The following is an 11,537-nucleotide window of genomic DNA, read 5'->3' as shown; positions in this document are numbered from 1 at the left end:
GCGGGCCGGGCTCGCCATCCTGCGGCGTAGCGGCGGGACGGGTCCGCCCGTGATGTCCCCCGGGCAGCGGGGGAAGGCGACTCACTCGAGCGCTGCGGCAGAGGCCTAGTGCGGCCAGCGCCTCTCGCGTCCCATGGCCGAGGAGCAGCAGCCGGAGGGGGGGCAGCCGCCGCGGCGGCTCGCCGGCACTCCCGCGTCCGGCGGGGCCCTGCCGGCCCTGGTGCCGGGGCTGCAGGGCGACGAGGCCAGCGCGCTGCAGCACAAGATCCGCAGTTCCATCTGGTAAGGGCCGGGCCCCGGGCCGGGGAGCGGGGGAAGGGCCGGGGGCTGCGCGGGCGCGGGGGGGGCGCGGCCCCTTTGTGCGGGCAGCGCGGAGCCGAGCGCGGCACACGCGTGTTCGCGGCGGGGGTCGGGCCGGGCCGGGCAGCGGGCGGTGCCGCCGGGCAGCTCCGGTCCTGGGCAGCTCCGGCCCCGTGTGCTCCGGCCCCGTGTGCTCCGGGCCCGGCTGCGGTGCGGCGGTGTGTGCGCGGTCACCTGCCGCGGGGTCTGGAACCGGGCGCGTCTTCCGCGGCCCCGGGCGTGTTTGTAGCGCGCACATGAGCCCCGGCACGGCGCTGGTGCAGCGGGAGATGCGGAGCCGGGCAGGAAGGCTACGGTTGTCCAGCCTCCTGTAAACCTCTGCTCCTCTGAGGTCCCARTTAGGCAGTTCAAAATGCAGTTTTGGCTGGATTTACGATGGTTTWCAAGTTTCTGTATAGGAATTCAGGTTATCTTTTGTTGATTTTGTTTTTCYTAAACATTAAAATTCCTAGTAATCCAGCATTTATATTAAGAATTTTATTTTGTGTGCATTGGGGGAACGAAGAGAATCGAGTTTAGCTTGCGGCAAATAAAGCACTTTGTTGTTTATTGGTTGGGGTTTATTTTTTAATATCTGCAAGAGGCTGTCACCTGCAGCATTTGTATTTTACGTGTGTTTTTTAAACAGCTTTTGGCTGAGGCCACTGATAAAGAGTAGTGAAAGTTGGGAGTTGTAAATACAGGTTACTCATATAATGTTTTCCTTTATATGCACACACACCGTGTGCGTTTTGTACATATACTCATCCCAGTAAAAACATACTGATCTAGCTTGCATATTACGTCATATTACAGTTAGATTGTATGGTTTGAATGGATGTCGCTAGGAAATAAAGCAAATCTAAATAGAATTTTACCTTCAGATTATTTTTTTGCGTGGCATACTGAAATTGCATTTATTATTGGGATGGTGGTTGTTTTGTTTTTATTTSAGCAGTAAATAGTAGTTCGTTCTCCTTAATCCACGCTTGCTACCTTTTGTTTTGGTTTTCTCTGCAATGTGACCTAGAGAAGGAATATGAACTGCAAAATATTCTGCCTTTTTTGGACCATTAAATCTTCACACTCTCCTAATTTATTATGGTATTTAATGATGGCCTTTTCATGTTTCCTTCTCTTTGCATGAACGTGTTGGCTGGAAATAAGCCCTGAAGAGCATGTTTACATTGCATTCAGATTAGGTATCATGTCCAAGTTGAAGACAAAATGGCTACTAAGTAAAACCTCTGCTTTTATTGTGGGTTTTCTTTTCAAGGAACAAGAGCACATATGGTAGCTTCTGAAATGAAAGCTGCTTGTTTGATTCAGGTAGACTTGGTGAATAGCCCCAGCCCAGGTTTGGTACAAAGGAATGCAGCGTTTTGCCTGGGTGAGTGGCTCACCTGGTGCCAAGGCCTGTGACCAGCTGAGGTTTTGTCAGCATTTTGCATTCCTGTCTCTGGTACTTTCACAGGTATTCCTCACCTTCACACGGGTGTTCCTCCTGGCTACCTGCTTCCTGCACCRAGCTTCAACTTCGCTGCTGCTCTCAGGCAGCATCCTTTCCCTGCAGGTTGTGCTGTTAAAATGCAGTATTTGAAGATCAGGTTATTTTTTTATACGAAAACCTTTTCTTTTGATGTCTTCAAATCTTATGTTTCTCTATCGTGATCAAGCAGTCTTCATTTGAGGTTGGAGTTTGAAGTTAATTTGCATCTTCCTGTAGAGGCGGTGGTTGTTCTGGAGCAGCAAGGATGAGGAGCACTGCCGGGGATGTTGTGCACATCACAGTAAACAGTGCACCTCTGCAAGCAGTGGAAAGTCTCCTTCTGTCCTGGCAGTCTCAGCTCCGCTGTTGTGTTCAGTGGGTGCTGGTGATGGATAAACAGTAGGAGAGRTTGTGGAAGGCCAATTGTGAAAATGGCAGTGCACTGCTGTTAACGAATGAGCTGTAATGTGCWGAGCAGAGCTTCCCCTTTTCTCCTTCCTTTCTCTTCCTCCCCTCTTCCCCTGCTGTACCAGKCGCACGTGCTGGCAGGTTGGTGCATTCAGTTCCCCCTTTGCTTCCCAACAGGTTTAGCACATCCAGATCACTACTCGTCTGTTGTTTTCCCCCACTTCCTTTTTTCCTACACGTGTTTGTGCATAGTGGATGGAGGTTTTTAGTTGGTTGTGTTTGGTTTTTTTAAAAGGTTTCAGTTTTCAAATTGTATTGTCAATGAAAATAGTAGTATAGCAAAATATAGCAGCTACTGAAATACTGGACTTGAGGATCACAAACAAGTCTGTGCTTGTCCCTTCACTTCACAGACAAATATAAATATAGAGAGTGATGCAGGCCACAAGTGGAACAATGAGCTATTCATTATCTCAATTCATACTTATTTTATTCTGCTTATTAAAATAAAATGTAGTTAAACAAAAACGTATTAAGTAGTTGTGTAAATGTGGAGTCCCTTATATTGAAACAATAGGTTAAGTCTTGCTGGTTGCATTTGCCAGCATGGTCAGTATAGCTACTGAAGACTTAAAAATACGCTTTTTAGGTATTCAGTCTATTGGGTTTGTTGTATTTTTTTTTTTGGTTGGGGTGTTTTTTGGTTTGTAAAGTGACCRCTAGTTTGGGCTGAGAAGAAGATAAAAGAGTGACTTAGCTGTGCTTAAAATCAAATCAGGAAGTATTTATTTGCATGACAACATCACATACAGGTATTTAACTGCTATTTGGTTACAGTAATTGATGCTCATCACTGTCTCTGTGTATTTGTGTCTTGCCTGCCCCATTTGAACACATGCAGCAAAGTGGTGTCTGGTTTTGTTTCGTGGTGCGTATGTGAGTTGCTGAGGCAGTTGGATGTGTTCTTACGGTCGGGAAGAAATAATACTGGATGTCTTTTCCCATTGACGGATTAGAAGTCTAGACAGAGAAAACACGTCTTTGGGAGCCCAGCCTGGCTGATTAGTGTCGGCATGGCCGGGTTTGTAAATTGCCCTGGTCTTCGCTGGACACTGGGCCTTAATCTGCCTGTTTTTATTTCTCTTCAGATTCGTTAAAGCTTTCATATTTATTAATAGCTTTTTGTCCAGACGTTAGAGCCCGAGGCRGGAAAACCTCCCTAGTCAGCTGTCTGAACATATAGACTTAACGGGGTTTCAGTTATTTCTTCGGGTGAGGGTACTCTATTACCAAATGTGTGTTATTCATATATGATGTTTCTGTGCCCAAACATATGGTGGTGAAGACAGAGTCTACTCACTATCACATTGACTTGCCAGGGAATATCGTACAGCTGAAGACAGCCAGTGAAGTAYGGATGTAAAAGCAGCGTGGCACCAGGATTGAGATGCGGAGATGGCCAAGGGAGGATAGTGTCAGTGGAGGGTCTGTCATCGCTACAATGAAAGAAAGAGACCAACAGTTCTAGGCAGTTTAATCCCTCCACTCACTGTATTAATCCAAAATCCAGTAGCTGTGAACATTGAAGGGACAGACAGGTTTGTTTTCTTGTTCACTGTTGCGAATAACTGGTGATGATTCTTCAGTGAGCGCTTGTTTACTGTTGTAAATAGTAATCTGGTGCTTGCATCTGTCCATGGGTTGGCCCTGGCTTCTTTCACCTTGCCTGTGTCTCAGCTCTTTTTGTCCTAAAGGCTTCTGTTAGGATTTGAATATAGCAATTCTGCTCAAGAGATTAATTTCTCTGGTTCCCYGCCCCAGTGTCTCGTGTATAAACCAAGCTGAGGACCAGGCAGTGTGGAGTGGCAAACACAAAGCATTGTGTTTGCAGCCATTTCAGCTGGACTTGTGTGTGCATTTCAGACCCATCATTTTTGTCCTCAAATTGCTCTTCTAGCTAGAAGTTGTATTGGAAAACCACATGAGTGAGTCCAGGCAGTGCTGAAATTATATATCCTAAAGGCCCAGTTTGTCTCATGTTGAAGAAGGAGTAGGAGTTGAATTGTGCCCTTGTTAGTTTTGGGCTCTTGGTATTGTTCTAGAAAACCAGATTAGCTGATTGTAACACCAGTGTTTTCTAATCTTTGGAAGGCTCCATTCTTTCTTAGGACTTGAAACGTTCCTGCTCCCTCCTGCAGTTGCATCTATCACTCCTCATTAGGCATTGTCAGCAAGCATGGATCGTCACTTAGCTGTTGGCAGAGCAAATGTTCTGCAACTTGGGAAATGCCATTGAGGTTTTTCATAATAGGGATTGCTACTTTTTTGTATAGTTAGGTCAGCAGAAAAAATGATTGACAGTCTTGATATTTTTAATAAAATGCCTGGCAATGAAGAGGAAAGCTTGAGGGGTATGTGTTTCAGGCTTTTAGCAAATGCAGATGGATATACCTTTTTGGTAGTTTTCTTCTGCAGTTGAAATTCCTGTGTATTTTTTTAAAACAAGTATTTCTTGAATCAGGTTAGATTAATGTGTAAATCAATCCATCTGTATTTTCTCTTGTAGCTTGGGAGAGGGAGACAGGAAATAAAAGAAAAAGGCCCCAACATAACCTTCAGTATTTTGTTAAGTAGCCTGCTGACACCTATTATAGTAGCCTAGAGACAACTCAAAATTTCCTCTGATTACAGAGGTTATTCTGTGTCCCCATCCCAAAATGCAGTAGCCATCATTCCCTCCTTCATTCTGGTAAATTCATTGTTGGATGTGGGCAATGTTAAAATTCTTCAATTACAGATTACTGATTTCTGTGAGGAAAATCAAATAATGATCATTGGCAGGTGTACAGGCTGCACTCATTTCATTTAATGTATGCAACATCAGAGGTGTGTTTGCCTCCTTTGAAGAAGTACCTTGAGCCCCTCAGCTGAGGGAGTGATGTGTAAAACAGCAAAGATTTCTTGTCACTAACACAGTTTCCCCTGGCATTTTGGTTCCACTGTTTCCAGGTGATGGTGATATTTGCCTGTCCTGAATATAATTCCTGGTATGGCGTATAAGCAGTCAAATAAATGGGAAAAAATTGATCTGTGTACCAKATTTTAGAATAGTTGGTGGTGATTTCAGGGAAGGTCGCCCCTCCTTGGGCAAAGCATTTAGCAGCATGTCATTCTCCTTCACAGTCTGCTGCCCCAAATGGATAGGAACAGAAAGTGGAATTTGTTTTGTTTCACTCTACCTGGTTCTGTACAAGTTCCCATGTAGTTATTGTGAGGGCAAAAAATGCATTTCTGAGGTGACGGCCACCTYCTAGGAAAGATGTTTCCATAAAACAATCCATCTGATCACTTCATGTGCCTAATTCTCTTTGATTGCAAATAAATTTTAAACCGGGGTGTAACCATCTGTGGTGCAGAATTCATGAATTGGGCAAAATGAATCCTACACCATGTGTCTCACTTTCTYAGTTCGACTTCTTCTCCTGGAAATGTCCTCTGGTGGTTGTTTGGAGAGCTTCCACTCCTCTCAACAAGGGCCAGGTGCACCTTTATCTGTTACTACACATTCCTKTATACAGGAAACTCTTCTTTTGTGAGAAAGCCCCCCAGAAGAATTCCTTCTTGCTGAAGCAGCATTCAAGAGCATTTGCTGTTCCTGCTGAAACGCATCCCTGTGCTGTTGGGAAAGCCTCGGAGCGGGCAGGTCAGCGGCACAGTGATCCGTGCCAGGTCAGTGTGGGAGGAGAAGCGACTTTCCAAAACGGGGCACGGCCACCACACTGGTGGAGTTTCTAGGACAGCAGGTGTGGAAGCCAATTTGGTCTGCAGGCGTTTTTACAAGGTTAGAAAATAAACCTGAGTTAAATGAATGGTGACCTTTATGTAACCTTTGGAGAATGGAGCTGAGGTTTTATTGAATGTCCTGGCTCYGAGTTGGAGGGAATAGCTTTGCAGAAAAAAGGTCTTTATAAACCTGCTTTTAGGAAGAGTAGATTTTTCAGTCTTGTTCATGGATTTTGTTTCTCTTTGTTGCTTGAAACAATAGAATCTAAAATATGGGGGGAAAATACTATTCAAGTAATAAAAGATTTGGAAAAGTTTTACTGCTGTTTGCTTGGAATGCATTGGAGTGCATGAAATTGTTGACTTCACAGCGTCAAACRTAATGCAATTCATTGTTTCATAAACATTTTACTTTCCACTGCAAGCAAGTCAGGTGGTGTGACTTCGTGTTTCAGCGCAGCAGTTCTAGTGAGTCCTTAGTAAGCATAGAATTGCAAGATTGTCATCCCAGGCCACTGTAGCTGGGTTGCTTGTCATTTGGGAGAGCTCTGTGTGGTTTACACGTCTGTATGCCATTGGCAATTTGGAATCCAAATCTCTATATGAAAAGAACACTTGGAAACTCCCCCTAAAAGTTTCTGTATGCTGTGTAAATTAATAAGAAAAAAATCGTATAATTGGGTGAGATGACAGTACTGCTCAGGTTGGGGTAATCAGACTTATACTGAAGCACTGATTAATCTTTTAATTAATTGGAGCTTGGGGTGATTTTGTCAGTCTTTTTCTCTGTGTGTTTCTGTGTGTGTAGTTTTGAGAGCAGGGGTTGAGCTTAATGTTTTTATACAGATCCCATAACTTATGTATGTTGCCTTCTCTTGTTACTCTACTCTGCTGCTTGCCAAACAGAAGTATTTGGAGAAGGGCCAGAGCTGCAAAATTCAGATCAGGATCCAATTTGGATTTTTAGTTCAAGCCTTTCTAATATCTAATATTACAAAGCCTCATATATAAATAAGGAACTCCTTATTTTTAAACTGTGGCGATGAGGAGAGGGAGGTAGCTTTCARACTTCCCTCTGGAGCACCAGGTAGAATGCTGGACTGTATTTTGAAAAGCTATCAGCAGGTGCTTCARAAGGTAAATTGAATAGATGGAAAAGCAGTGGGTGCACTGTCACCCAGAAAGTGCCTGAGCAAAAGGTCAGCACAAATTGGTGCTTTCAARCCAGTGAGAAGAATCCCCTAAATCTAAAAATTCTGGAAGTGGTGGGATGTTTTGTGGTTCCATTAGGTCTTTGGGAATTTTGAGGTTTTGTTTTGTTTTGTTCTAAATGGAGTTAGCCAGTATCTCAATTTTAATGCTTTCTTGATTTAATGGAAAAAGGATTATCTCTCATCAAGTAGGATGCTTGTTATCGGCTGCTGGGCCATCAACAGGCTTTCAGTAASCTGCCAAGTGTTTTGTGTTGTTGAATGTTTAATCATTAAGACAGTGGAAAAAAAACATTCAAAAATTCCCAAATATTTTCCTTGTTGCTTCTTTTTAATTGCTTGTGGTTGCTGTGGTGATGCTGTACCTGTCAAAGGGTGGGGAGGCCAGGTGTTGCTGCAGGTGGGACTGGGGATTTGGGTGGCTCTGGATAGTGGGAGCTGCACCTAGTGAGAGATGTGCTCTTTATTGTTCAGGCCACGGGAGCTTTATCCTTCCCCAGCTGGAACCCACAGACCCTGTATGGGCACAGGGATGTGTCTGTGGCTTTTGGTAGTGTCCTGCTTAGCTTTTCCCTGCAGCTGGCTGGGGGTGCTATCATTTGCCCATTGTCAGGTACTTCAAGTTTAGGAAGAAAATATTGTTCCTGGGGAATACTTGTTTATTAAATGAGGTATATTTGTATCTCCCCTGAGAGGAAGTTTGTGGTTAAATGTCAGGGTCCATGATTGATGGCTGTCCTTTCTGATGGATGGCCTCACAGGCACACAKGCAATCTGTATTTCTTAGTCAGAAATTACTAAGTGCCATTGTAAGGTTGTTGGGACATTTGTGGGTGAAAAAGTTGGATTGCATTGGACAGTAGGATTTACAGTTCATGACTTTGCTTATAAAGCAGTGAATTAAACTGTTTTTAAAGCGGTCAGCAATACAAACTGTTGGAACTTTTTCTCAGTAGGTTTGCCTACTGTTGCCTGTAAGTGTCCTTTAAACAAAGAAGAATTAGTTTGTCAGCAAAGTGTTCTGTATAATAGGATGGGTGGTTTGTTCTCCTATGTTTGCCTTACCACCTTCTTGCCCTTGCTTAGAAATCACTTTGATTTACAAAATACCTGGAATATTCTTTGTGACTTCAGTGAAAATAYTATTGTGTGCCCTCTCCTTCTTCATAACCATTGCCCCATTAAAATACAGACTGGAAAGGCAGTTGCTCAGTATTGCAAGTGGTAGCTCCTAGAAGGCCTCCAAATTGAATAGCTTTAACATTTATTTAATATTTTTTTTTGTGGATGGAATTTTAGTCTTGTTTTTTAATCTACTCCCTGCTCTGGCTCTGTGCAAGTTGGTGGCTGTGGGTGAGGCATCTCTGAGTCTGGCCAGCCCTGGGTGAAAGCTACAGCTCTTTCTGCTGTGATGGGACTCTCTGAAGAAAAGGCCAGAAATAATTTTGAAATAATCTTGCAGGAGTCAGACTGTGCCACAGAAACCTTTTATCCAAGCTCTGACAAAGTGTGACAAAAYTCTTTTCATTAAGGGTGTATAAAAGCTTGGTCTATTTTCTTTATGGTTTGATTTTTTTAATGTATTAAGCCTTTTGGCATGATACATGATGAGGGCCTACAGTTKCTATTAGTGGTCATATAAACTTAATTAATTAGTTGATATTTAAAAGACAGTCAAATTACTCACTAGCAGTAATCAGAAGCTGCACACCTGGAACCACAGTTTGCTGAAGAGCTAAGCCAGCTTTTGACTCCAGGAATCTGCTCTGCTGCATTACCTTCATTATGCTTTATTCCAGTGATATAGTTCAATCACTGACTGCTAAAAAGTTGAGAAATTAATTGGCAACTAAGGGAAAAGTGTATTTGCCCCTTGCATTCAACAAGTGAATGAAATGGGAATGATAGATATTATTTTTAAACCCTGTAAAAGGATATTTTGAACATAATCTGTCAATTGTTGAGATAGCTTGCTGAATCGAATAAAATATTTGGAAATGCTGGTGTTTTGTGTGTGTTTAATTACACTGGACAAAGGTTTTGTCTAAATGCAGTTTTTAGTGGATTTTTAGTTAAAAATTAATCTTGTGCATCATTTTTTCATGCAAAAACATGCTAAAATGCTGACCCTTAAAGGTTTGGTAACCTATAAAACTAGGTCTGTGATCCATGAAGATACCCAGACACCTGTCTCTTAYTGATTACTTCCGAGTAAAAGTCAGGTGTCTGATCACCCTGTAGATCCATGCCTGAATGTACTCTGTCAGTTTTCAGTTAATAGCAGCCAAAAAATGGTAATAGTTTTGATCTCAGGCTAGCAATAAAATTGAAACACAAAGTACTTTGTTTTGTTTAGTACCAGTGAGTTTCAGCAGTCCCCATTTAGCTTCATGGAACATATCTGCATGGACTGTATCTTTTTCTTGCTAACAGCTTACTTCTCATGGAGGGTTTAAGAAAGTGGCTTTGGATATTGCCATGGTTTGTACAGTCAAGTTGGTGGAACTTGTAACTTAATTGAAAAGCAAAGTTTAGGTGATGTGTACTGTGGTTCTGTGAGCACTTAGTGACCCATATAAGCGCTGGGATGCTGTCGGTGAGTAGTTCCAGCTGTTCAGGRTGGAAATATTTGCAGCGGTTAATGGTTGCAGTGCAGAACTAATAATTGTTATTTGTCAATTCACAGTGATTCCTGTCACTTYAGTAAAGTTCTCAGTTACTGCTGAGCACTTTAAATAGCAGTAGCTTTGTGGTGAGGGAGGCCCAGTGTAGGATCAGGAGACAGCTCGAGTGCCTTGTATTCTGCAATTTGTCAAACTCAGGAAGGTGAGTTGCAGTTTGGGCTTGATTAGTTTGGCTGCTGTGCAAAGGAGTGGCAAAGCAGCATATAGTTCACCTTGAAAATTGAAATCAAACWGTGTTAATAATCAGGAAAGGACATTTTCATCCCCTTAATGCAGACATCTCCTCTCCCACTGGAATGTTTACGCATGATGGGATTCACAGGAATGAAAATCCAGACCAGTCAATTCTCTAGTGCTGTTAAACAATGTCTCCCTTCTGGAAGGACCCATAGGAYAAGTAATTGTGGGTAACATTAGCATGAGACTTTTACAGAAGCATAATTCATGGTATTGTTAGATGCTGAAAACATTCTGCAGCCTACAGGTGAATGTCAACAGTGCAGTTACCCGGGTGAGTATTGCTTAAGAACTGTCTACATACATTTTAAATATAATTCTCTGGTGTTCTGATTTTTGGRAAGTCAAGTTTAGTGCAGCTTTTGTGAAATCTGCTCTAGATTCAATCATGGACAGCCTTTTCTGGTTTTGACTCTTTTACTGGGTAAGTTGTGGTGTAACTGTGCAGTTCCCTKGGATGTTTGGAATACACATCCTCTGAATAATGAATCCATGCAGGTGTTCTGTAAATTGTCTGAATAGGGTGCTCAAGTCAGTGACCTGTGTGACTGTGGCTTCAGTACTAGGACAGGTCGCATGCCCTCTGCTGTGTCTTCAAAAGAAAACCATGACAATAAGAAAACTTCTGAAATAAGTATCAAAATGTTTATGGATGATGCTGTGCCTGCAAAGCAGGTGTGCTGTTTGAGAAGGAAATGGCTAAGTTCTCAGGTTTTTGGGCCTGTAGAAATAGGATGGTGAGGCAGCAAACTGGCTGCACAAATAGTTCCCTGTTCTGGGGACACAGAGAACTGAACCCTAAAGTTGTGGGGTATTAAATACTGGTCAGATGCCTGCTGTTGATRATTTSCATTCATRAACAGGTTATAGATGAAGCATTCTGGTGGACTCACTTGTTCATTCAGCACAGCTGCAGAGGCAGTGTGGCAGGGCAGGAGGTGGTGGGTGGGGTGGAGTGGATGGTGCTGGCCTGCTGCACACTGCAGGTTCTGCAGTGCTGCCCTGGAGCTCTGTGCTGCCCTGGAGCTCTGTGCTGCCCTGGAGCTCTGTGCTGCTGTGGCAGAGTTGGGCAGAACTGATGGGGCACCCCCAGAGCTGGCAAGGGTGATCCCGGTGGGAGCAGCCAGCCCTGCCATGCAGGGAGTGTAAGGTACCTGTTGGACAGAGTTCAGCTACCACCCAGCAGTGAGTGCAGTTATGTTTAAACTCAGCTTTGTGGGTGCAACCTGAAATAGATGCATGCACGTATGAACTTACATGGCTTTGGGTTAATTAAGCTTTGTGCAGCTTTAATTTTAAGCAAGTGAAGCTTGCAGGTTTAGACAAGCTTTTGAGTCTGCAAGTGAACTAAAGTTTATTTGATTTGTAGGATAGTGGAACTCAAAC

At 43.4% G+C, this 11,537-nt stretch overlaps 1 protein-coding gene across 1 annotated transcript in view; it reads left to right on the top strand.

The window, feature by feature from the left end:
- The first annotated feature begins 6 nt into the window (after nucleotides 1–6).
- Nucleotides 7–11,537, top strand: part of RFX7 (regulatory factor X7) — a 49,410-nt gene continuing 37,879 nt past the window's right edge. The window contains exon 1 of the mRNA XM_057372101.1: nucleotides 7–282. Coding sequence (XP_057228084.1) covers nucleotides 134–282 — 149 coding nt within the window. The 5' untranslated portion in view covers nucleotides 7–133. The remainder of the gene's footprint in view (nucleotides 283–11,537) is intronic.

This window comes from Malurus melanocephalus, unplaced genomic scaffold (assembly GCF_030028575.1).
Source record: "Malurus melanocephalus ecotype Western Australia unplaced genomic scaffold, MMel_1.1 scaffold_163, whole genome shotgun sequence".
Classification (NCBI taxonomy): Eukaryota; Metazoa; Chordata; class Aves; order Passeriformes; family Maluridae; genus Malurus; species Malurus melanocephalus.
Note: the sequence above shows the minus strand (reverse complement) of the source record. Positions and strands in the feature narration are given on the sequence as shown.